Here is a 27201-nt window from a genome sequence, read left to right as displayed (position 1 = left end):
CCATCTCTCTGCCTCTCTCTCTGTGTCTCTCATGAATGAATGAATGTCTTTTAAAAAATATATTTTATCACAATTATAGAATATTGAGAAGAACTAGTATGATTCTAAGCCTAAAATAGTGATGTTCAAAGTGAAATCCAAGTCCTATCATTGAGCTATCTCGGAATATGCTTTTAATTTCCTTGAGAGGAATAGCATTTCCTATGTCAGTACTTTTAAACAAATTTCTCCTTCCTTTTCCTCTTCCACCCTTTACTCTTCTATTTTTTTTCTTTTTTTCTTATTTTATCTCATCCTCTGTTCTTTGTCTCAAGTGTTAAAAATTTGGACTTTTACTACTACAACTAAGTCATCTTGACTCTAGTTATATAATGGTTCTCAAACAGTGTCTCTTGATTCCATCTTCTCTCCTACAATACCTTTCCTCCTTAACAGTCTTTACATCTGCTCCCTTGCTTCTCTAATTTGCAGTTCTTTAGGGAATTTAATGTAACAGACAAATTTAAAAGGGAAGAAAATGAAATACATGGCACTTACTCCCTGTGATAGAGGGACTTGTACTCCTAAAGAATTTCTAGACTTAGGTTTCCATGCTTTTCTAATAATTTTGGTTCTTACATGATTTTTTTAATTGAAATAAATTAGCATATAATATATGAGTTTCAGCCGCATATTGTAATTTCTATATTTGTATATACTACAAAGCAATCACTACCATAAGCCTAGTTTCCATCCATCACCATACTTTGAGACTTATCACCCATTTTGCCTACCCTCTCAACTTCTTTCTCTTCTGATAATCAATAATTTCTTTGAGTTCATTTTTTTCTTCTGTTTTTCTTGTTTTTAGATTTCATATATAAGTGAAATCATATGGTATTTTTTTCCCTATCTGACTTACTTTATCTAGCAAAATACCCTAAAGGTCCATCCATGTGGTCACAAATAGCAATTTCCTTTTTCATGGCTGAGTAGTACTCTATTATATCTATATTTATGTCTATATCTATATACCACACCTTTCTATTGATTCATCCATTGATTGACACTTAGATTATTTCCATATCTTGGCAATCATAAATAATGCTGCAGTGAACTTGGAATGCATATTTCCCTTTGAATTGGTGTTTTTGTTTTCTTTGGGTAAATACTCAGAAGCAGAATTGTTGAATTGTGTTAGTTCTGTTTTGAATTTTTTGAGGAATTTCCATATGGGTTTCCATAGTGGCTTCACCAGTCTACATTGCCATCAGCAGCATGTGACTGTTCCTTTTCTCCATATCCTCTCCAACAGATGTTACTTCTCATCTCTTTGATAAAAGCCATTTTAGCAGATGAGAGATGATAATCTCATTATTGCTTTGATTTGCATTTACCTGATAAGTAATGATGTTGAGCATCTTTTCATATGCCTATCAGCCATTTCTATGTCTTCTCTGGAAAAATGTCTATTTTGGTCCTCTCTCCATTTTTTAATGAGGTTATTTCTTTTGTTGTTGTTAAATTATATGAGTTCTTTATGTACCTTGGATATTAGCTCCTATATATATGATGTGCATATATCTTCTTCTATTCAGAATATTGCTTTTTCTTTTGTTGATAATTTCCTTTGCTGTATAGAAGTTTTTTAAGTTTGGTATAGTCTCATTTGTTTATTTTTGCTTTTGTTTCACTTGCCTTTGGAGTTGGACCAAAACAAAACAGAACAAAATAAAAACAAAAACAAAACAGAAAAACATTACTAAGACTAATGTCAAGGCGCTTACCATCTATGTTTTCTTTCAAGAATTTTATGGTTTCAGGCCTTAGATTCAAGTCTTTAATCGATTTTGAATTAATTTTTGTGTGTAAGATAGCAATCTAGTTTCATTCTTTCACAAGTGGTTGTCCAGTTTTCCCAATTACATTTATTGAAAAGATTGCCCTTTTCCTATTGTATATTTTTTACTACTTTATCATTAATTAATGGAGCATATATGTCTGGGTTTATTTCTGGGCCCTATACTGTGTTCCATTGATATATATCAATGCCAAATACTATACCCATTTTGATTAATATATCAAAATCAGAGAGCGTACCTACAGATTTGTTCTTTCTCCAGATTACTTTGGCTATTCATGTGTGGTTTTTTTTGTTTTTTGTTTTTTGTTTTTTGTGGTTCTATACGCATTTTAGCATTATTTATCTTAGTTTTGTGAAAAATGCCTTTAGGATTTAGAAAGAGCTTTCACTGAATCTGTAGATGGCTTTTGATAATATGGATATTTTGACAAAACTATTCTTCCAGTCCATAAGAATGATACATTTTTCCATATATTTGTGTCTTCACTTTCTTATATCAGTGTCTTGTAGTTTCGGGTGTATAAGTCATCTCCTTAAATTTATTTCTAGATATCTTTCAATGTAATTGTAAATAGGTTTGGTTTCTTAATTTCTCTTGCTGACAGTTCATTATTAGTGTATAAAAATGCAACATATTTCTGTATATTGACTTTGTGTCCTGCAACTTTACTGAATTCATTTATTAATTTTAACAGTTTGTGTGCATGTGGAGTGTTTAGGGTTTTTCATACATAGTAGTATGTCACCTGTGAATGGTGACAGTTTTAAAACTCTTTTTTTTAAGTTGGATGCCTTTTATTTTTTTTTCTTTCCTAATTGCTAAGACTTGAAGGTTCAGTACTGTGTTTAATAAAAGTGTCTAGAGTTGACATTATTGTATTGTTACTGATTTAGGGTTACTGATTTAGGGGAAAAACATTTAGCTCTTTACTGTTGAATATTATGTTAGCTATAGATTTGTCATGTAAGGCCCTTGTTATACTGAGATACATTCCCTTTATACCCACTTTGTTGAGATTTTATCATAAATGAATGTTGAATTTTGTCAACTGTGTTTTTCTGCATTTATTGAGTTGATCATATGAGTTTTAGTCTTCATTGTGTTAAAGCAGTATATCACTTTCATTGGATTATGAATGTTGAACCATTCTTGCACCACTGGGGATGACTACGAGTTGGTCATGGTACATAATCTTTTAATGCATTGTTGAATTCTGTTTCTTAATATTCTATTGAGTATTTCTACATGGATGTTCGTCAGATATATCAGCCTATAATTTTATTTATTTTGTGGTATTCTTTTCTAATTTTGCCAGCAGAGTGATGCTGGTCTTTTTAAATGAGTGTGGAAACATTTGCTTCTCTTCAATTTTTTGAAAAAGTTTGAGAAGTGTAGCTATTAATCTTTATATATTTGTTAGAATTTACCAGTGAAAACATCTGGTCCTGGATTTGTGTTTGTTTGGAGGTTTTTGATTACTGATTCAATCTCTGAGCTTATAATCAATCTATTCATATTTTCTATTCCTTCATAATTCAGTCTTGGAAGGTTGTATGTTCTTAAGAATTTATTCATTTCTTCCAGATTATCTAATTCTGTGGTATATAATTGTTCATTGAAGGTTTTCTTTTATAATCCTTTGTTACTCTCTAAAATCAGATATAACATCTCTTTCATTTTTTTATTTCATTTATTTGAGGCACCATCTCTTCTTGTTCAGTTCAAGTAAAGGATTATAAATTTTACTTATTTTCTCAAGGAACTATCTTTATTTTCCTTGATTATTTATTTTGTCTGTTTAGTCTCTATTTAATATATTTATACATTTATCTTTAGTATTCCCTTCATTCTACTAAATTTGGGCATTATTTGTTCTTATTTTTTTTCTTTTCTTTTCTTCTTTTTTTTAAATTCCTTTAGGAGTAGAGTTAGGTTGCTGATATGAGATTTTTCATATTTCTTCAGGTTACCTGTATTGCTAAAGACTTCCCTTGTAAAAACAATTTTTGCTGCATCTCACAGATTTTGGCCTCTTGTATTTCACTTTTGATTTGTCTCCAGGTATTTTCTTTACTTTGTTGATTTTATCATTGACCCATTGATTTTTTTGTCAGCATGTTGTTTAATCTCTATATAATTGTGATTTTTTCCACTTTATTCCCTGTAATGGATTTCTAGTTTTATACTGTTGTAGTCAAAAAAGATATTGATATGATTTCTGTTTTTGTGAATTTATTGAGAATTATTTTGTGATGTAACATATTATCTCTCCTGGAGAATGTTCCATGTGCCCTTGAAAAGAATATGTATTCTGCTGTTTTTGAATGGAATGTTCTGTATTTATTTGACTCCAGCTGGTCCACTGTGTCATTTAAGGCCAATGTTGTCTTATTGATTTTCTGTCTGGACATCTATCCATTGATGTAAGTAGCATATTAAAATCCCCTACTATTATTGTATTGCTGTCCATTTCTCTCTTTCTATTAATATCTCTCAGTCTATTAGTATCTGCTTTATGTATTTAAGTATTCCTTCATTGGGTGTATAAATACTTACATACTTACAAATGTTATACTTCTTGCTGAACTGATCATTATGTAATGCCCTTGTCTTTCATATAGCTTGTTTTGAAGTTTATTTTGTCTGATATAAGTATAAACTTTACCAGATTTTTTTTTTTATTTTCCATTTTCATGGAATATCTTTTTTATCCCTTCACTTTTAGTCTGTGTGTGTCCTTAGATCTGATGTGAGTTTCTTACAGGCAATATATGCATGAGTTTTGGGTTTTGTTTGTTTGTTTGTTTTTGCACATTCAGCCACTCTCTGTCTTTTGATTGGAGAACTAGTCCATTTACATTTAAAGAATTATTGATAGGTATGTACTTTTTGACATTCTGTTAATTGTTTTCTGTCCATTTTTGGAGTTTGCCTCTGTTCCTTTTTTTCTTTTGCTCTCTTCCCTTGTGGTCTGGTGTTTTTCACTAGTGTATCTACTATAGATTGTTGATTTGTGGTTACCGTGAGGTCCACATACAGCACCGTATATTTATAAATAGATAGGGATACATAGACATACACACATAATACATTCTATTTTAAGTTGATAGCATCTTGAGTTTAAACACATTCTAAAAATTATATATTTATTACCCTCCCCTACCATGTGTTCTATTCTTAATGTCACATTTTACAGTTTTTTTATTTTGTGTATCCCTTAACTAATTATTATAGCTATACTTAATCTTAGTACTTTTGTCTTTTAACCTTCATATTAGATTTATAAATGGTTAATCCATTACCTTTACTAAATATTTACATTCATCAATGAGATTTTTACTTTCATCTGCTTTCTTGTTATTAGTTATTCCCTTTTCTTCTTAACTTAAAGAAGTCTCTAACATTTTTTATAAGGCCATTTTGGTTTTTTTTTTTTTTTTCATTCGAATATTTTTGCATTTTGCTTGCCTGGAAAACTATTTTTCTTCAATTCCAAATAATAACTTCACCAGGTAAAGTAGTTTTGAATGGAAGTTTTGTGTTTTGTTTTGTTTTGCTCTGCTTTGTTTTCTCCTTTAAACAATCTGAACATGATATCCCATTCCTTCGTGGCCTATAAACTTTCTGCTGATAAATCTACTGATAGCCAAGGCTCCTCTTTATGTATGAATTTGTTTTTCTATGGCCGCTTTTAAGGTTCTCTCTTTTCTTTAACTATTGACATTTTAATTATAATGCATCTTGGTTTCGATCCCTTTGTATTTATTTTATGTGGAACTCTGTGCTTCCTGGAACAGAATGTCTGTTCTGTAATTTTTTTCCCCTAGATTATGGAAGTTTTCAATCATTCTTTCTTTTTTTTAAAGTTTTTTTTTAATTAAAATTATTTAAGATACAGTTTAATATTAATTTCAGGTGTAAAATCTAACTATTCATTGATTACATACAACACCCAGCACTCATCACAACTGTCTTCCTTAATATCCCACCTATTCTACTGCTATCCTCCCCACTAGTAACCCTCAGTTTATTCTATATAGTTGAGAGTCTGTTTTCTGGTTTGCCTTCCTTCTCCCCCCACCCCCCACCAGCGTGCATCTGTATTGTTTCTTAAATTCCCCATATGAGTAAAATCATATGATTTTTGCCTTTTCTCGGACTGACTTAATTTTGCTTAGCATAATATTCTCTGGCTCCATCCACATTGTTGCAAATAGTAAGATTTCATTCTTTGTTATAGCTGAGTAATATTCAATTTTGTGAATACACCACATCTTCTTTATCCATTTATCACTCAACGGACATTTGGACTCTTTCCATAATTTGGCTATTGTTGATAATGCTGCTAAAAGCATTATGGTGCATGTATCCCTTCAAGTTAGTATTATTGTATCCTTTGAGTAAATATCTAGTGGTGCAATTGCTGGATTGTAGAATAGTTTTATTTTTAACTTTTTGAGGAACCTCCAAACTGTTTTCTAGAGTGACTGCAGCAGTTGGCATCTCACCAAAAGAGCAAGAGAGTTCCCCTTTCTGCATGTCCTTGCCAATACCGCTGTTTTGTTGATTGTTAATTTTAGCCATTCTGACAGGTATAAGGTGATATCACGTTGTAGTTTTGATTTGCATTTCTCTGATAATCAGTGACGTTGAGCATCTTTTCATGTCTATTAGCCATCTGTATGTCTTCCTTGGAAAAAATGTCTATTCATGTCTTCTGCCGATTTTTTAACTGGACTATTTGATTTTTGGATGTTGAGTTTTTTAAGTTCTTCTTCTGTTCTTTTTTTTTTTTTTTTTTTGCCCCAAAATGTGCTTTTAACCTAGGTTCTTTCTTTCTTTTTTATTTTTTTTATTGGAGTTCAATTTGCCAAAATAAATAACATGACACCCAGTGCTCATCCCATCAAGTGACACCCTCAGTGCCCATCACCCAGTCACCCCATGCCCCCGCCTACCTCCCTTTCCACTACCCCTTGTTTGTTTCCCAGAATTAGGAGTCTCTCATGTTCTGTCTCCATCTCTGATATTTCCCACTCATTTTCTCTCCTTTCCCCTTTATTCCCTTTCACTATTTTTTATATTCCCCGAATGAATGAGACCATATAATGTCTGTCCTTCTCCGATTGATTTACTTCACTCAGCATAATACCCTCCAGGTCCAATCATGTTAAAGCAAATGGTGGGTATTTCTTGTTTACAATGGCTCAGTAATATTCCATTGTATACATAGACGACATCTTCTTTATCCATTCATCTGTCGATGGGCACCGAGGCTCCTTCCACAGTTTGGCTATTGTGGACATTGCTGCTAGAAACATCGGGGTGCAGGTGTTCTGGCGTTTCACTGCATCTGTATCTTTGGGGTAAATCCCCAGCAGGGCAATTGCTGGGTGTAGAGTAGCTCTATTTTTAACTCTTTGAGGAACCTCCACACAGTTTTCCAGAGTGGCTGTACCAGTTCACATTGCCACCAACAGTGCAAGAGGGTTCCCCTTTCTCCACATCCTTTCCAACACTTGTGGTTTCCTGTATTGTTAATTTTCACCATTCTGGTTTGAGGTGGTATCTTTTTTTTTTTTTTTTTTTTTTTTTGAGGTGGTATCTCATTGTGGTTTTGATTCATATTTCCCTGATAGCAAAGGATGCAGAGCATTTTCTCATGTGCTTGTTGGCTATGGGTATGTCTTCTTTGGTGAAATTTCTTTCTGTTCATGTCCTTTGCCCATTTCATGATTGGTTATTTTGTTTCTTTGCTGTTGAGTTTAATAAGTTCTTTATAGATCTCGGATACTAGCCCTTTATCTGATAGGTCATTTGCAAATATCTTTTCCCATTCTGTAGATTGTCTTTTAGTTTTGTTGACTGTTTCTTTTGCTGTGCAGAAGATTTTTCTCTTGATTAAGTCCCAATAATTTATTTTTGCTTTGCTTTCCCTTACCCTCATAGATGTATCTTGCAAGAAGTTGTTGTGGCCAAGTTCAAAAAGGGTGTTGCCTGTGTTCTCCTCTAGGATTTTGATGGATTCTTATCTCACATTTAGATCTTTCATTCATTTTAAGTTTATCTTTGTGTAGGGTGTAAGCGAGTGATCTAGTTTCATTCTTCTGTACGTGGCTGTTCAATTTTCCCAGCACCATTTATTGAAGAGACTGTCCTTTTTCCAGTGGATAGTCTTTCCTGCTTTGTCAAATCTTAGTTGACCATAGAGTTGAGGGCCCATTTCTGGGTTCTCTATTCTGTTCCACTGACCTATGTGTCTGTTTTTGTGCCAGTACCACACTGTCTTGATGATCACAGCTTTGTGGTACAACCTGAAATCGCATTGTAATGCCACCGGCTCTGGTTTTCTTTTTCAATATTCCTCTGACTATTCGGGGTCTTTTCTGATTCCACAAAAATCTTAAGATGATTTCTTCCAACTCTCTGAAGAAAGTCCATGGTATTTTGATAGGGGTTGCATCAAATGTGTAAATTGTCCTGGGTAGCATTGACATTTTCACAATATTAATTCTTCCAATCCATGAGCATGGAATATTTTTCCATCTCTTTGTGTCTTCCTCAATTTCTTTCAGAACTGTTCTATAGCTGTTAAGGTATAAATCATTTACCTCTTTGGTTAGGTTTATCCCTAGGTGTCTTATGCTTTGGGGTGTAATTGAAAATAGGATTGACTCCTTAATTTCTCTTTCTTCAGTCTCATTGTTAGGGTATAGAAATGCCACTGATTTATGAGCATTGATTTTGTATCCTTCCACACTGAAAAATTGCTGTATGAGTTCTAGCAATCTTGGGGTGGAGGCTTTTGGGTTTTCTATGTACAGTATCATGTCATCTGCAAAGAGGGAGAGTCTGACTTCTTCTTTGCCAGTTTGAATGCCTTTTATTTCTTTTTGTTGTCTGATTGCTGAGGCTAGGACTTCTAGTACTATGTTGAATAGCAGTGGTGAGAGTGGACATCCCTGACATGATCCTGACCTAAGGGGAATGGCTCCCATTGTTTCCCCATTGGGAATGATATTTGCTGTGGGCTTTTTGTAGATGGCTTTTAAGATGATGAGTAATGTTCCCTCTATCCCTATCCCTACACTCTGAGGAGTTTTGATCAGGAATGGATGCTGCATTTTGTCAAATGCTTTCTCTGAATCTATTGAGAGGATCATATGGTTCTTGTATTTTCTCTTGTTGATATGATCTATCACGTTGATTGCTTTACAAGTGTTGAACCAGCCTTGCAACCTGGGGATAAATCCCACTTGGTCATGGTGAATAATCTTCTTAATGTACTGTTGGATCCTATTGGCTAGTATCTTGTTGAGAAGTTTTGCATCCGTGTTCAACACGGATATTGTCTATAATTCTCCTTTTTGGTGGGGTCTTTGTCTGGCTTTGGAATTAATGTGATGCTGGCATCACAGAACGAGTTTGAAAGTATTCCATCCCTTTCTTTCTTTTGGAACAGCTTTAGTAGAAGAGGTATTGTTTCTTCTTTAAACATTTGATAGAATTCCCCTGGGAAGCCATCTGGCCCTGGACTTTTGTGTTTTGGGAGGTTTTTGATGACTGCTTCAATTTCCTCCGGGTTATTGGCCTGTTCAGGTTTTGTATTTCTTCCTGCTCCACTCTTGGTAATTTGTGGTTTTCCAGAAATGCATCCATTTCTTCTAGATTGCCTAATTTATTGGCATATAGCTACTCATAATACGTTTTTAAAATCATTTGTATTTCTTTGGTATTGGTTGTGATCTCTCCTTTTTCATTCGTGATTTTATTAATTTGAGTCTTTTCTCTGTTTTTAATAAGGCTGGCTAATGGTTTATCTAATTAATTCTTTCAAAGTGCCGACTCCTGGTTTTATTGATCTGTTCCACAGTTCTTTTGGTCTCTATTTCATTGAGTTCTGCTCAAATCTTTATTAACTCTCTTCTGCTTGGTGTAGGTTTTATTTGCTGTTCTTTCTCCAGCTCCTTTAGGTGCAAGGTTAGCTTGTATATTTGAGTCTTTCCAGTTTTTGATGGATGCTTGTATTGCGATGTATTTCCCTCTTAGGACTGCTTTTGCTGTATCCCAAGGATTCTGAATTGTTGTATCTTCATTCTCATTAGTTTCCATGAATCTTTGATTCTTCTCTAATTTCCTGGTTGGCCCTTTCATCTTTTAGCAGGATGGTCTTTAATTTCCAGGTGTTTGGGTTTCTTCCATATTTGTTCTTGTGATTGAGTTCAAGTTTCAAGGCATTGTGGTCTGAAAATATGCAGGGCACAATCCCAATATTTTGGTATCTGTTAAGACCTAATATGTGACCCAGTATGTGGTCTATTCTGGAGAAAGTCCCATGAGTGCTTGAGAAGAATGTGTATTCAGTTCCATTTAGATGTAAAGTTCTGTAAATATCTGTGAAATCCATCTGGTCCAGTGTATCATTTAAATCTCTTGTTTCTTTGGAGATGTAGGGCTTAGAAGATCTGTCATTGGCAGAAAGTACCGTGTTGAAGTCTCCTACTATTAGTGTATTATCTAAGTATGTCTTAACTTTGGTTATTAATTGATTGATATACTTGGCAGCTCTCACATTAGGGGCATAAATATTCATGATTGCTAGGTCCTCTTGTTGGATACACCTTTTAAGTATGATACAGTGTCCCTCTTCATCTCTTACTACAGTCTTTGGGAAAAGCTTTATCTGATATGAAGATTGCTACCCCTGCTTTCTTTTGAGGACCGTTTGAATGGTAACTGGTTCTCCACCCCTTTCATTTTCAGACTGGAAGTGTCCTTAGGTGTAAAATGAGTCTCCTGTAGGTAGAAAATAGACGGGTCTTGCTTTATTATCCAGTCTAAAACCTTGCGTCTGATTGTTAATGATCATTAAACCCATTCACATTCAGAGTTACTATTGAAAGATATGAACTTAGTGTCCTAATAATACCTATTCAGTCCCTGTTTTTATGGCTTATTTCTTTGGGCATCCTCTTTGTTTTACGAAGTCCCCCTTAATATTTCTTGTAAAACTGGTTTGGTGGTTACATATTCTTTCAGTTTCCGTCTGTTTTGGAAGCTCTTTATCTCTTCTTCTATTCTGAATGAGAGCCTTGCTGCATAAACTATTCTTGGCTGCATGTTTTTCTCATTTAGGACCCTGAATATATCCTGCCAGCCCTTTCTGGCCTGCCAAGTCTCCGTGGAGAGGTCTGCTGTTAATTTAATATTTCTCCTCATATAAGTTAGGGATCTCTTGTCTCTTGCTGTTTTAAGGATTTTCTCTTTATCTTTGGAATTTGCAAGTTTCATCATTAAATGTCGAGGTGTTGAACGGTTTTTACTGATTTTGGAGGGGGACCTCTCTATCTCCTGGATCTGAATGCCTGTTTCCCTCCACAAGTTAGGGAAATTCTCAGCTATGATTTGTTCAAATACGCTTTCTGGTCCTTTGTCCCTTTCAGCGCCCTCTGGAACCCCAATTCAATGTAGATTTTTCCTTCTGAGGCTGTCATTTATTTCCCTTAACTTTTCCTCATGGTCTTTTAATTGTTTTTCTCTTTTTTCCTCAGCTTCCTTCCTTTCATCAACTTGTCTTCTATGTCACTCACTCTTTCTTCTACCTCATTAACCCTCATTGTTAGGACCTCATGTTTGGATTGCATCTCATTTAATTGATTTTTAATTTCGGCCTGATTAGATCTAAATTCTGCAGTCATGAAGTCTCTTGAATCCTTTATGCTTTTTCCCAGAGCCACCAGCAGCTATATAATTGTGCTTCTGAATTGGCTTTGTGACATCGAATTGTAATCCAAATTCTGTAACTCTGTGGGAGAGAGTACTCTAATTCTTTCTTTTGGGTGAATTCTTTGTAATCATTTTGCTCAGTGCAGAGTGGCTAAAAACGAGTTGTACTGGGAAAAAAAGAAGAAAAAAAAAAAAGAGAAAAAAAGAAAGAAAAACAAACAAACAAAAAAATCAAGGAGAGGTACCCTCTGGCTCTATACACTGTAAATCCCTCGACTTCCCCTGGAGCTTTCCAGCACTGTTCCGTCAAGAACTTGCTCTTCCCTTCTCCTTCCAGCTGGTCTTCTAGGGGAGGGGCCTTCTGTGCTGATTCTCAGGTGTGCGCACCTGAGGGAGCTGCACCGTCCCCTGCCAGGTGCACGGCTCAGTGGAAGCTGTTTATCTGTGAGGCCCCTGCTCCCTGGAGGCCCCACTCCGTCCCAGGCCCCGGGTGACACCAGGAGCAGCCCCCCGGAGGCGGCCGGGTCTCGGGGCCTGGATCCGCTCCTTGCGGGAACCCCCAGGGCCTCCCCGTCCGCAGGCGCTCAGGTGCTCCCGGGCGGGGGCCGCTGACCTGAGCAGCTCGGGGGCGCCCGGGGCAGGAGCGGCCTTGCAGTCCGGGGCCCTCCCCGCCTCCGCCTCCGCCTGCCCAGGTGGGGGGCACGGGGGGGGGCGTGTCCCCCTGGGATCGCTCCTGGGAGCCCCCGAAGGCAGCAGGGTGCAGCCCCCTCCCCGGGGCCCCCGCCCCACCCCCGGCTTCCTTCCCGGGGGCTGGGCCTGCCTGTCCCCAGGCTCTCCCCGCCCCTCAGCCCGGCTCCCCGGGGGCCTCCCCCACTGGATTGTTGTTTATTTTTTCTCCACCTTCCTACCCTGTTAGAAGCGCAGACCCTTCTCTGGAGCGGTCCAGGTGTGCTCTCTTTACATCTCAGGTGGAGTTTGTAGGTGTTCAGGATGGTTTGAAAGTTATCCAGGTAAGTTGTGAGGACAGGTGACTTGGAGACCCTCCTCTTCCAACATCTTGCCCCACCCCCAGAGTTTTATAAGTTCTTTATATACTTTGGATACTAACCCTTTGTCAGATGTATCATTTACAAATATCTTCTCCCATTCAGAAAATTGCCTTCTATTTTTGTTGATTGTTTATCTTGCTGAAGTCCAATAGTTTATTTTTTATTTTATTTCCCTTGCTACTGGACACATATCTCATAAGATGTTGCTATGGTTGATGCCAAAGAGGTTACTCTCTGTGTTCTCCCCTAGGATTTTGATATTATTCAGTCTCAAACTTAAGTCTTTCATCCATCTTGCATTTATTTATGTGTATGGTATCAGAAAGTGATCCAGTTTCATTCTTCTGCATGTTGCTGTCCAGATTTCCCCAATACCATTTGTTGAAGATATTGCCTTTTTCCCATTGGGGCTTTTTTTTTTTTTCTTTTTCAAAGATTAATTGACCAAATAGTGTGAGTCCATTTCTGGATTTTCTATTATGTTCCATCAATCTATGTGTCTATTTTGCCCTGGTGCCATACTGTCTTGATCAGTCATTATTTCTTTAAATAAATTATCTACTACCTTTCTTTCTTCTGCATCTGTGACCCCCTTAATGCGTATATTATTCTGTCTGATGTTGTCCAGCAGGTCTCTTAAGCTATCTTCACTATTATTATTATTATTATTATTATTATTATTATTATGTGTGTTTTGTTTTGTTTTTTCTTTTTGCTCCATGGACTGGATGATTTCCACTGCCTGTCTCCCAGGTTGCTGATCCATTCTTCTACTTTAGTTTGTTGTTGAACCTCTCTATTGTTTTTCCTTTCAGCTATTGTAATATATTGGACTGTAATCTTTTGGCTTCTTTCTGGTACTTTCATATGTTTTCTGTCCCTTTGTTCAAGTCCTCGTTGTGTTCATCCATTCTTCTCCAGAGATTGGTGAACATCTTTATGAACATGACTTTGATCTGATAGACTCCTCATCTCTGCTTCATTAAGGTCTTCTGAGGCTTTCTTTGTCTTATTCTTTCATTTGGAACCTATTCCCCTGTCTCTTCATTTTGCTTGATTTTCTGTTTTTGTTTTTATGCATTAGGTGAAACAGCTACCTCTCTCAGTCTAGAAGGAGTAGACTTGTGTAGCAGATATCATTCAAACTTTTTTAGCCTTTGTTTCTCAGATTTTTGTGATTGTCTAAATAGCCTAATTTATTTTTCATAGGTCTGGTTGTTTTGGGTATGCCAAGATCTGTCAGTGTTCCAAAGGGAGGGATTTTAGATAGTGCATAGTTTTAGGCTAATTGTAAGCCAGATCATCAAACAGATTTAAGATTTGTAGATACAGCATACAGTCTTATGGGTTCATAATCATAAACCATGCTGACTTTCAAACTCAAGAGATTTGGGCAATAATTTAAAAAAATATATAGCTTTAGACATGTACAGTTTCTTGTTGGGACATATCAGCAAGCCATTGGAAGAGCAAAAGAGAGCACTAATATACGGTGTTTCTCTACTTAGGTTCCCAGGGGCACCTGTGACCTCTGAATGTCCTTAGGCTGAAGTTCCAAGACAAGAAAATAGCCATTTTTCACACAAATACTGGGGGAGTATTTCAGTCCATTGTTTATGCAATACCCTGGGGGTTGTAGCCTGCCAAAGTCTGTTTTTCCAAATGTTGCAGACCTATAAGGCCCAGAAATATAATCCACCACCACCCCCAGCCAAGAGAGCCAGATGCTCAAGGGGTGTCTCCTGTGAGAGCTGCACATGCATGCCAGCTGTGGTTAGACAGACAGTGGGTATAGTACATGAAGGTGGAGTGCTTGGCTGGCCAACTAGAGCTGGGCAGGCTGTGGCAATGGTGTGTATGGTCATTGTACTCTGACTAAAGCTAGCAGTGAGAGGTGTGGGGAACTTTCTCTGCAACCATGTCTCTGCCTTTCCTACCTGTCTCAGTGTGGCCCTTTTTCTTTTTTCCTTCTTTGCTCTAGAAGTGCTGGTTAGCTAGCTTTCAGGTCCTTTTCATAGGGAATTGTTCTATATATATATGGCTATAGATCTGTTGTGTTCATGAAAGGAGGTGAGTTTAGGATCCTTTTATGCCATCATCTTAAAATCTCTCCTCAATTGATTTTCTTAGGAAAATATTTCTGAGTCTTTCCTTTGATTTATTTATTTTTAAGCAAATGCAAAGACATGGATTATTTTTATTGCCTTGGCAGGGACAATGCTAAATACTGGCAAAAACCACATTGTGTATCAAGTACAGTTAATTTCTCATATCCTCTACAATTTTATTATAGCCCATTGATTTTTAGTCTTTGTGCCATAAAACTCTAGAGGACTCACATTAACTACTCTGAACAATAGGTCCACTTGTTAGGAAAATAAAATAGGTTGAGAAGTAAAATATTGCTGGTGAGATCAGAAGTTGTAACACTTTTCTGTCTTTAATTTAGTATCCTTAATCTACTAGATAAGTTCTATAAAAATAAGATTTAAGAGAATAGTTACTGATCAACTGAGATTAAAATTTTATCTAAAAGTCATAATGATAGAACACAAAGCACAGAAGAATAATAGAATGACATTGACCTGCAAAATTTAATATTCCATTCTAAATTTGAATATATTAAAACTTATTTATACACTACAGTTTAGTAAGTGTGTAAGTAAAGGAAACTTTAGCTAGTTAATACAGAAAAAAAAATGAAAAGGTAAATGTCTAAATAATGAAGGAAGTTAAGCATTTCTTCACTTAGTTCTCTGATTTGATAAAGAGCATATGACCTGAAGGAAGGATATGAATGTAACAACACTAGTTTCCTAGGGAAACACTAAAGAGGGTGTGCTAAGGCAAGAAGGGAGTTCAGATGGTAGGTTAGGAAAGTAATGACAGCCATTGATACACTCAATTTCTAGAAATTTAATTATTTTTTTTAAAGATTTTATTTATTTATTTATTCATGAGAATACACAGAGAGGAGAGAGAGAGAGAGAGAGAGAGAGAGAGGCAGAGAGGCAGAGACACACAGGCAGAGGGAGAAGCAGACTCCATGCAGGGAGCCTGACGTGGGACTCGATCCAGGGTCTCCAGGATCAGGCCCTGGGCTGAAGGCAGCACTAAACCGCTGAGCCACCCGGGCTGCCCAAATTTAATGATTATTCAATTTTTTTTCTCAGACAAAATCCTTAAAAAAAACAAAAACAAAAACAAAACAAACAAAAAAAAAAAAACAAAGTTTACTTCTAAGGCAATAGAATGCATATATTTCAATTTAGAGAAAATTGAGGGAGGTAACCTAGTTGTCTTTGAGGAGGAAAATGTTTTTATTAATGTAATTGTGTGTATGATTGTCTATTATTGTCATATTAATCACCCCAGTAAAAGGTGCTATCTAGGGAACTTCACTTTAAATCATTAAGTGAATAACCCTTGTCAATCTCAGAGGTTCCCTAATATATATTTTTCTTTTTCACTGTTAATGTTTCACTGTGTGTTTACAGCTCCCAATCCTTGTGCAGCTAATGACGGCAAAGGCCCCTGCTCTCACATGTGTCTGATCAATCATAATAGGAGTGCTGCTTGTGCATGCCCCCACTTGATGAAGCTTTCCTCAGACAAGAAGACCTGCTATGGTAAATTTCTCGAAGTTCTTACCTAAAATTCAAATCAAATTCTCTTAAATTGTATTAGCATTAAGATTTTCCTCAAAGCAAAGCAGAAGAGATTTTTAATGTCCTTAAAAACATTTGAGATAGTGCTATTTCCAGATGCTATTGATGATTCATCTACTTTTGACAAGACTGACAAATTCTTTAATATGTGATATGCTGCACTTTACTACTTATTACCTTATTCATTTTTTTTTCTTGCCACTCTCTTATTTGGTGTGTTAGCAGAATTTATCTGTACAAAACAGGGAGATTTGTAAGTGAAAGTGCATTTTCAAAAAGTGATGATGTAGGTAACCCATGTAACAAAGAGGTACTTAACAGTTTTAATCTCCTCCTGCTCTTCTAAAGTTATTTTCATATCATTTTATAGGGGATTGTCCATTTGAAGGGAGGAAAAATGAAGTAAAATATATAATGTTGAAATATTTCTTGAATATACTTAAACAGCATATTTAAACTAGCAAAAGTGATAATGAAATTTGTGAATAAAATAAGACTTTTTTTCTGTTTTGTTTTAATTTTGAATGATTTTATTTGCAGAGCAATTACTTTTAAAGGCAAAGAAGAAGGTGCTCACAAAATCTTAACTCAGGAAAGTTGGGACACGTTAATTTAATTAGTTATATATACTCTTAACATATCACAACAATAATAATTCCAGAGAGCAATGAAATAACAGAATATCTGTGCTTCTATTTCTGTTTAGTCTCCTATTTTACAAACTCAGTTCAAAAAAGTGCCTATGGGAAATAAAAAGGATGCAATGCCTCACAATGTTACTTACTACAGATGTATAAATATTTATAATAAAGCATGCTTTAACATTATTTCAACCTCAATTTGATAAGGAAAACATAAACATGATTTTCAAATCCATGTTTAATTTTATTCAAAGATAATATAAAAATAGTATAAAAATATTCTTCTTTTTTTAAAGACTGATTGATTTGACAGAGAGAAAGAGAGAGAGCACAAGCAGGGAGAGTAGCAGTCAGAGGGAGAAGCAGGCTCTCTACTGAGCAGGGAGTCCAATTAGGAGTTCAATCCCAGAACCTTAGTATCATAACCTGAGACAAAAGCAGATACTTAACCAACTGAGCCACCCAGGCACCCCAATAAAATGTTCTTAGATTCCTCCAAAAATCATTTAATGCAATGCATTATTGTTACAATTATGTACAAAGAATAAGTATGGTTGTTTGACATCTGTGGGGTTCTGTTTTAGCAATTCTTGAAAATCCTAAGATCAAATCACCGAGAATTTCATGGTATTTTTAACTAAAGAAAAATAATGACTTAAGAATTCTAACTTGTTTTATATTTGTTTCTTAAGTATTTTAAATTAAGTAATAGATATATCACCCATGCCCATCAAAACTTGATTATGATTTTCTGGTCTTAAAATTCTGTTAAATCATGAACAAGTAATGTTTTAGAATTTCTAAGACTGCTTCAAACTTGCCAAATTTATAAAGGAAAAACATTTATTGCTATTTCTTTTCTAGAAATGAAAAAATTTCTTCTATATGCAAGGCGTTCTGAAATCAGAGGAGTGGATATTGATAATCCATATTTTAACTTTATCACGGCCTTTACGGTCCCTGATATTGATGATGTTACTGTGATAGACTTTGATGCATCTGAAGAACGTTTATACTGGACAGATATTAAAACACAAACCATTAAACGGGCTTTTATTAATGGAACTGGATTGGAAACTGTTATTTCAAGAGGTAAGAGTTTTGCACATTTCAACTTAAAAAATGTTATTCAATTTGTAATAATCACAAGTCTGTTTTGTGTTCTTTTTTATTATCCACTTCTATGTTGTTAATTGAAAGTTGGAATTGATTATTCAGAGATTTAATAATATGCTATGTCTTTACAATTGTAGAATGCTATAATTATGTTGCACATAGTCGTTTGATAACTAAAAATTTCATTTCAAAAGAAGAAAAAAATTTAAAAGGGATATCCTTAAAATTTATGGACTTCTAAACAAACATATTTGAAGACTCTTTTTTGCTGATGGGGTGATGGGGGAATAGTAATTTGTGCATACAGAAAATATAGGATACTGGAAAGGACTGATTTTCTCCTCTCACTCAAACTTATTATCAACTTCTTTTTGCATAAATTTCTACAGAACTAGACTACACAAATAAGACAGGGAACTTATTTCTGTCTACCTCTTGACCTAGCATGTCGAATCATAGGTTATTGGTAAATGTCATTAAAGTAATCCTTTTTTTTTAAAGTAACTTTCCCCAAAGTAGAAAATATGGTCGAAGTAAAGTGAGACATATATGCAAATGCAGTAGTTGAACTTTAAATATTTAGCATTGAATTATCCTAGCCTTTGTTTGAAACTTGGTGTATTGTGATTTCTGGGTCAGTTGGTGTTACTGTTGTTATCAGTAGCTTAGTGTATCTTCATTGAATATCTGCTTTTTTCCATGATTGCAAAACCAAACAAGACTGTTTCAATTCAATTCCATGCTTCATAAGCATGAAAGAGTGATTTGGAAGAGGATAGAAGAAAGGGTGATCAGTAATCCATACAGATATATCACACTCTCATGCTTTGAAGCATACTAAAATTTTTAAATCAGACCTTATTTGAGGAATGATCAATCTCTTAATGAAAGCAATAAGAAGTGCAGGTTTTGAATTCACAGATTTTCAAGAGTTTCTACATATCATACTTATAAAGCTGGATTGAGTATCACTAGTAGATCTGAGAGCCTTTGACCACTAAAGTGCTCTTTTATTTATGCTAGCTCTTTACTCATCTAAGTTTAGTACTATTAAAGCAACTTGAATGAATTGGTTAGAAGCTTGTTCAAATATTTATTTCAAACTTGCTGTAAGAGAAGAACCTTTATAAAAAGGCGAATGCAAAGATCTCCTCTTTGTTCAGGATGTTTTACAGAGGGGAGGAAAAAATGGATAATCATTGTTAGACTAGGTAATGGTTATTAAACATCTTAAAATATCAGTTAAAGGACATTAGGTGCCTTCTAAGACTGACAGGTGATCTCCTCATAAGAAATTCATCAAAGTGTAACAGAAAATTGTTTAAGCATTTTATCATGAATTCTGAAATCCTTACGAAAAGGCTTTGTGAATTACATGAAGTAAGAGATATTATACCTCTAAAAAATGTGAGGAACAATTTTCTGTCTATAATTATAGATTGGTATCTAATAGTAATTTGATAAATTTGTCTTTGAGAAAATCACAAAGACTTATTCTCATTTAAGGGACTCTGTTTATAACTATTAACCAAAAATTGAGCAATGGTATTTTCTTTCTTTCCTAAGTTATAATAACAGTTATAATAACAGTTAATACATATGTTCATTAGGATCAATAATCATTAATTCAATCATTTTTACAAATATTGGAATATTTTATATATTATAAGACATTGAAGGAGAAGCAATATTGGCTGAATAGCATGGAGCACAAAACAAGAGGCACACACTATACAAGCTGATGGAGATAAATAAATAGAAACTAAATCTAGCTTTTATAAGCCTTTATAAGTTGTTGAGGGATCCCTGGGTGGCGCAGCGGTTTGGCGCCTGCCTTTGGCCCAGGGCGCGATCCTGGAGACCCGGGATCGAATCCCACGTCGGGCTCCCGGTGCATGGAGCCTGCTTCTCCCTCTGCCTGTGTCTCTGTGCCTCTCTCTCTCTCTCTGTGACTATCATAAATAAATAAAAATTAAAAATAAATAAATAAATATAAGTTGTTGATTTTTATGTTAGTACTGAAACTAATGAGAACCAAGGAAGTCTTTTAAGGTGCGGGGGGAGCTATATGGTTAGGTTTGCCTTTGGAAAATATTGTTCTAGCTTTTAGGTTTAGTAGAGAATTGAAGAGGTCTGAGGTGGAGGGGTAGGTGAGCCACGGACTCTGGGAGACCAACTCATTGACTGGTATAGTGGTTTTAGTAAGATGTGATAGAAACCTGGACTAGAAAGAAAAAAAACAGAGATAGAGAAATGAGAAAGGATTATAGAAATATAAAAGAGTGAAAATATAAAGGAACTTAATTAATTGGATATGAAGGTTGAGAAATAGGCATTGTCAAAGATAAGTCCTTCATTTCTGGCTACCCTACAAGTTGAATGATGTTGCCTTTTCCTTTTCCTTTCTTCCAGGGTGAAACCTTGTTAAGGACTGATTTATCTTTCCATTAATAGAAAGCTTGAGATGAACTTTTGACAGTTCAGCTTGTGAGCTCATCAAAGTATCTCAAATCCTGCCAGTAATTGTACTTTATTTTATCCTTTCATCTTTTAGATTCCCTGTGAGCATCTGTCTGACCTTTCTCTTATTTCTTATGTTGGCCTCTACATATTCTCACTTTGCTGTACTTCCTCTACTGGACTTTTTCTTGAGAGAGTCTTTCTTTCCTTATCTTACTTAGCCTAAGTCTAATGTAAAACTTGCTTCAAAAATCAGTCTCTACATTTGTCTGTTGCCACATACAGACCATTTTCTGAGAAAACTCTGAAGCTCTGTGGGACAAGCCTTCATAAAGGGCTTGAGAAATAATTCACCTGCCTTGCCATTCTCTGTATCCAAATATACTAAGCTGTCCTTAATTTATGTACTACCAACACAAGCTATTTGTTACATGACTTGTACAAAGTACACTTCATTATAAGCATAAATACTAACACATGGCTACAGATGCATTCATAGTATAAATTAACAAATATTTATTATTATATGTATATTTGCCTCTTTCACAAAAAACAAAAATATTTTATTCTAAGAAAAAACATTTTTTTAAGATTTATTTATTTGAGAGACACACAGAGAAAGAGGCAGAGACACAGACAGAGGAAGAAGCAGGCTCCATGCAGACAGCCTGACGTGGGACTCGATCCGGGGACTCCAGGATCATGCCCTAGGCTGAAGGCAGCGCTAAACCGCCAAGCCACCTGGGCTGCCCAATAACTAACAATTCATGGCAATGTTCTTGCTAGTGGTCTGCAGCCTGACTCTGGTGGTAATTAATTTTTATCCTTGAGTCATTGTTTGGTCCAGATATTTTTCAATTATTGATGCTTTCAGGTTTATTTTTCTGATGTGATGAACAATACTAGCTGCCGTTAATGTGGCAAGCACTATAATCTTATGTAATCTTTACAAACCTATTATTAAGAATTACTTTCATTCTGCAGATGAGAAAGCTTAAGCTTGTGAAAGCTAAAACTCTCTCAGAAACAAAGTGAGGAAATAATGGAGACGCATTCACACTCAAGAGTGTATGTTTAGAGCTCCTGTCATGCTTATCACCCTACAATAAGAGAATTTGGGACCTCATCCTAAGGGGCTGGGTATTGTCCTTTAATGCTCAGTTGCTTCTCCTGAGTACTTATATACTGCCCATGATTATACCTTACTGGATAAAAGATTGTCTTCTGCAAACTCTAAGTTAACATAGCAAGAAATTAACTTCCAATTAACATAGTAAGAAAAAAGAAGACATCATTAGACCTTAAAGTTCCTTATATACATTGGGAGTTACATAGTTGAGTTTTTACATTTGTATCTGTGCTTCTTTTATCTATCATTTATTCCCCATATAGTGCTTTGATGTAATTGTTACTTTCTGTTTTTAAAAATGAGGAGACATTTAATTCAGGTTTGCCATGCTAGGAAATACCAGAGCTTTGATAGATCCAAGTTTGGATTGACACTAAAGCTATGCTGTTTTTCCCCCAAAAGTCCCTTTCTTTTGCAAATAAGAAACTTCAGCAAGTAGAGAGCAGAAACTTTATTATAACCACATGGTTTGTACAAATATTTCTTTCCCATGTTCACTTAATATACACTCAGCATGCTCTGCTCAGTTCACCTAGTAGCACATGAGTGAAGTATATGGATTATCCATCCCACTGACAACAGTTTTACTGGTTATTCTAAAATATAAGAAAAAGCTTTTAGAGATAGGTTGGCAGCTGTATGAGATTCCAGGCTGCTGTCAATAAAAAGTCACTTTTTATTGGAAAAACTCTTGATGTATCTGATTATTCTAGGGCAAAGTGAATGGTTCACCATTGGAAAATTAAGGATTCAACTTTGGGCAAGTACCATTGATTGAACAAAGTATTCTTTTAGTTCTAGAATCATGTACTATCTGAAAGAACTGGACTGTTAAGCAGATGCTAAAATGAACAAAAGGAATTAATACAAATTAGAAGTGTATCTGTTTATAAAGAACATTCATTTATATGGTAGGGAATTATCATATAATAATATGCTTTTTTAACTACAAAAATATAAGCCTCTTTAAATGTAGACCTTTTGATCACATTGCTACTATGTAAAATTTAATTCTCAATGATACTTTGAATCTCATTGGACTCATTTCAAAGTAGATTTCCTTTTATTATTTGAAATTATTATCCACTTCTGCCAAACATTATTTTGTAAGTGAGTACTAAAGATTGATTCATTCCCTCTATTTTGCAAGAAACCATATTTAATTGTACCCAGTAATAAAAATGCTTGGGGGGTAAAAAAAAAAAAAAAACTATTGTGAAAACTGGTCCAGAGAGAACGAAGGAAATGAAAACAGGTCAGTAATAACAGTGAGATCTAGTTTTTGGAGCCAGGCCTTGAATTCAAGTAGAAAATTTGGATAGGGAACATCTGTTGTTTTGCCTATTTCTGAATAGGATTTTCAATGTTCATTTTCACCCAGGAAATTTTTCAGTAGAAGAATGTCAACATCTGTGATTTAAAAAAAGAGAAAAGTTAAAAAAAAGAAAGAATAAAGGCAAAACCATACCTATAAATGCCATTTCATTAAGAACTATTATCTATAGCAATAAATGCTAAATGAGCCAAACTCCCTATGTCTATTCTTTATATTTTTTAATGGATTTTATTCAGTTATTCTTGAGAGAGAGAGAGAGAGAGGCAGAGACACAGGCAGAGGGAGAAGCAAGCTCCACGCAGGGGGCCTGATATGGCACTCCATCCTGGGACTCTGGAATCACACTCTGAGCCAAAGGCAGATATTCAACCACTGAGCGACCGAGGTGTCCTGGCCCATAGGGAAATTCTATATGTGGATTCTATATGTGGAACATTAGATGGGTGGGGAGATGGCTTTATTTAGCTAAGACAGTCTATAACCTCAGGCAGCTTCATATCTAGTAAAAGAATGAGATATAAACAACTAAAGTATAAGGCTGAATGAAATATGTAGTTTAATAAGGGTATAAGCTACTTAGAAAATTAGCACGAAGAATATTAAGTTATATGGAATCATCAAAGTACTCACTTAGGAAATAGTCAAAATAGACCTTGGGGGTAAATGGTAGCTCCATCACTCCAGGTTGCCATATCAGTAGTCACAAGCCCTGGATAGTTTATATGTAGGGAAGAACAAGCAGTGAGCAGTAACTAGACCTTCAAGAAGAATAAATTATAAGGTTAATGTGACAGCAGAGCACAGAGGGTCTTACACCAGGATGAGGAGCTAGTTTTGTAATTTTTTCCCCCAAAGACAATGGGAAACCACTGAAGACTTTTACAGCTAGTTATTGGTGATTCAAACTCTTTTGAAGATAAATTAGGTGGAAATCTAAAAGACTGAATAAAAAAAAAAAAAGATAAGGATTAAGCTATAAGGTTAAGAAATGTTCTAAATTGGGGCAGCCCAGGTGGCCTAGCAGTTTAGTGCCACCTTCAGCTCAGGGCCTGATCCTAGAGACCCAGGATCGAGTCCCACATCGGGCTCCCTGCATAGAGCCTGCTTCTCCCTCTGCCTGTGTCTCTGCCTCTCTCTCTCTCTCTCTCTCTCTCTCATGAATAAATAAATAACATCTTTAAAAGAAAAAAAGAAATGTTCTAAATCTAGAGCAAAAATTAGACTAAAACAATGAGAGGTATAAGAAAGTGACAGATATCAAGGTATGGTAGATATAGAAATAATCAAATCTGATGTCTGGGAGAGAGGTGAAGTTAACCAAATCATTGGAAAGATGTTGGAGACATTGATTCAGATGAGAACAAAAGGACAGCCTTACTTCAGACATTTTCCCAAATCAGGAGTAAGTTGTTCCTATAAAATATCAATAATGATAGGGTTAGGAGATTTTGAGATATGATTAGTGAAAAAGTTGCAATTCTGCTTCAAATTCTCTAGGGAAAAAAAAAAAAACAGTGTTGGTTTGGGACACATACATGTCTTAAAACTGACAACACCAAGACAATAATAAACACTAAATTGTTCAGAGTTGAAGAAACATAAACTTAGTGAATATGTACATAGAAAGGTCGTACATTATTTGTAATATTCTATTTCTTAGGCTGGATTGTGGATTTATGGATGTTTTATGAAATTGTACACCATGTGTTAAATATACTAATATGTGTGTGTATCTACAGCTTCTCACAGTTGCTAATAAATAGAATATTTAGTATTTACAAAGTTCCCTGAGGAAGCATTGGGAAGCTGTTACAAATTTGCTTAAAAAAATAAAAAATAAACACTTTGTCCCTAAGAACAGATACATAATTGCCCAGAAACCCACCTCAAATGAGTTTTGATTAGATATAACCAGATGCCTCAGAAATTTATGAGAGTTTGGATCTCCTCCTTCTTGCTCCAATTTCAGACAAGATGCTGGTATAAGCTGGTCCACTCAGAGAGGAGGAAAAGAGAAAGAAAGAAAGAAATTTCACAGAGAATTGACAGACATTGTGTGTGTGTATGTGTGTATGTGTGTGTGTGTATTTTCCATTTAGATTTATCTACACATTGACCAATTTATTTAATTACCCCATTCCTCTTTCATCTAAGGCCTTTTTTTCTGTCATTATTTTTCTTCTCTCTGGCTTAGGTCTTTTAATGTTCCTTTAGTTTAGTGATAATCTGATATAGTATCTGAAAATACATTAACTTAGCTTTTGTTTTTGAAAGATAGTTTTTTTTAATCACAGCTAAATACACATAAAATATATCATCTTGACCCTTTTTAGTGTACAAATCAATACTTTTAAGTACATTCACATTGTGAATCAATCTCCAGAACTCTCCATCCTGTAAAACTGAAACTTTATAGCCATTAAAAAACAGCCCCCGTATCCGCTCCTCACAACTCCTGATAATTCTACTCCTCAAGTATCCACCATTCTACTTCCTTTGTCTATGAATTTAAGTACTCTAGGAGCCTCATTTAGGTGGAATCATATAGCATTTGCCTCTTTGTCAAGGGCTTATTTGACACAGCAAGATGTCTCCAAGGTTCATCCATATTGTAGCAAGTGTCAGAATTTTTTTAAAGGCTGAATAATATCCCACTGTACGTATGTATCACAATTTTTATACATTCATCCATCAATGCACATTTGGGTTGTTGGTACTTTTTGGCTACTGTGAATAATTCTGCTGTGAACATAAGTGTATCTATAAGACCCTACTTTCAATTCTTTTGGGTATATACCCAGAAGTGGAATTTCTGGATCATATGGTAATTCTATTTTTAATTTTTTTGAGAAACTGCCATGTAGTTACCCACAGAGGCTGCACTATTTTACATTCCTACCAACATAGAAATGTAACAGTTTCTCCACATCCTTGTTAAAACTCAGTGGTTGTTTTTGTTTTTATAGTAGCCATTTCAACAGATGTGAGGTGATCTCTAATTGTGACTTTGACTTGCATTTCCTAATGATTAGTAATGTTGAACATCCTTTCATGTTCTTCTTGTTGGCCATTTCTACATATGCATTGGAGAAATGTCTATTTCAATCCTTTTGCTCATTTTTTTAAAAGTAAAAATGTTGTTTTGTTCAAAGGTAGATGTAAAGATACTTTTGTTGAATACAAATTTCAGGTTGCGTTATTTTCTCTCAACACTTTGCAGATATTATTCCACCGTCTTTCGCATTCTTTATTGCTCTTGAGAATCTTGTGTTTATCTATCATTCTTTTTTTGATGGTGCATCTTTTCTTTCTAGATGTTTTTAATATTTTTCTTTGTCTTAATGACAATTTTTTTTTTATTTAGCCACCTACAGTCTGTTGTGCCTCCTATGGGATCATGTCTTACATCAGCCTAGGGAGGAAAAAACCCTCAAATATTATCTCTGACCATTTTTTCTAACCTAGTCTATTCCCTCCTTAGGAAACTTTGACTAGATCTACCAGACTATCCATTCTCCAACTCATTTAACCTCCTTGCTTCTCTGTGTAGGCTCTGGCTGACTCCTTCAATTTGTTTTCAGTTTACGGGCTGAATTGTGTCTAAGCTGCTGGTTAATCCATTTAATTAATTGTTCCTTTTTTAATATCATGTAACAAATATTTAAAAGTAATTTTTGGTTTGCATTTATGTCTTCCAAGAGTTTTGTTTTGTTTTGTTTTGTTTTTAATAACATATTGGCAGGGCACCTGGGTAGCTCAGTTGATTGGGTGTCTGACTCTTGATTTCTGCTCCGGTCATGATCTCATGCTCATGGGATTGAGCCCCACATCAGGCTCTGCACTGCACTCAAAGAGGAATCTTCCTCACCCACACACACTTTCTGTACAAAATAAATAAATCTTTAAAAACAAACAAACAAATAAATAAATAAATTATTGGCTTTTTTATTATTTCAAAATATTCTTTCCTTCAAAATATTCCACTCACTTTTCTTTATCTTGCAAAATAATGTAAAAACATGTAGGATTTGGAGGTTTAAATCTGTTGTTAATTTTCTCTTAACTCTTGGTCTTATGTTTCATTTCTTTTTGTGTTTTATCTCTTATTCTGATAATGAGAATGACCTCAAAATTGGGAATTTGAATTTGCCTCTGCTAGAGAAAGGAGGAGTCATTACAAACTATAAATCACTTGAATTTGGTTTATCCCCTACCTAATTAGTGGATATCTT

General features: G+C 35.2%; 1 protein-coding gene across 1 annotated transcript in view; it reads left to right on the top strand.

The window, feature by feature from the left end:
- The window catches only part of LRP1B (LDL receptor related protein 1B), a 1959891-nt gene that overhangs the window by 1319239 nt on the left and 613451 nt on the right, over positions 1 to 27201 (top strand). Inside the window, exons 28-29 of the mRNA XM_038565111.1 lie at positions 16117 to 16248; positions 17793 to 18020. Of these exons, the coding sequence (XP_038421039.1) occupies positions 16117 to 16248; positions 17793 to 18020 (360 nt within the window). The remainder of the gene's footprint in view (positions 1 to 16116; positions 16249 to 17792; positions 18021 to 27201) is intronic.

This window comes from Canis lupus, chromosome 19 (assembly GCF_011100685.1).
Source record: "Canis lupus familiaris isolate Mischka breed German Shepherd chromosome 19, alternate assembly UU_Cfam_GSD_1.0, whole genome shotgun sequence".
NCBI lineage: Eukaryota > Metazoa > Chordata > Mammalia > Carnivora > Canidae > Canis > Canis lupus.
This window is presented reverse-complemented; position numbering and strand designations above follow the sequence as displayed.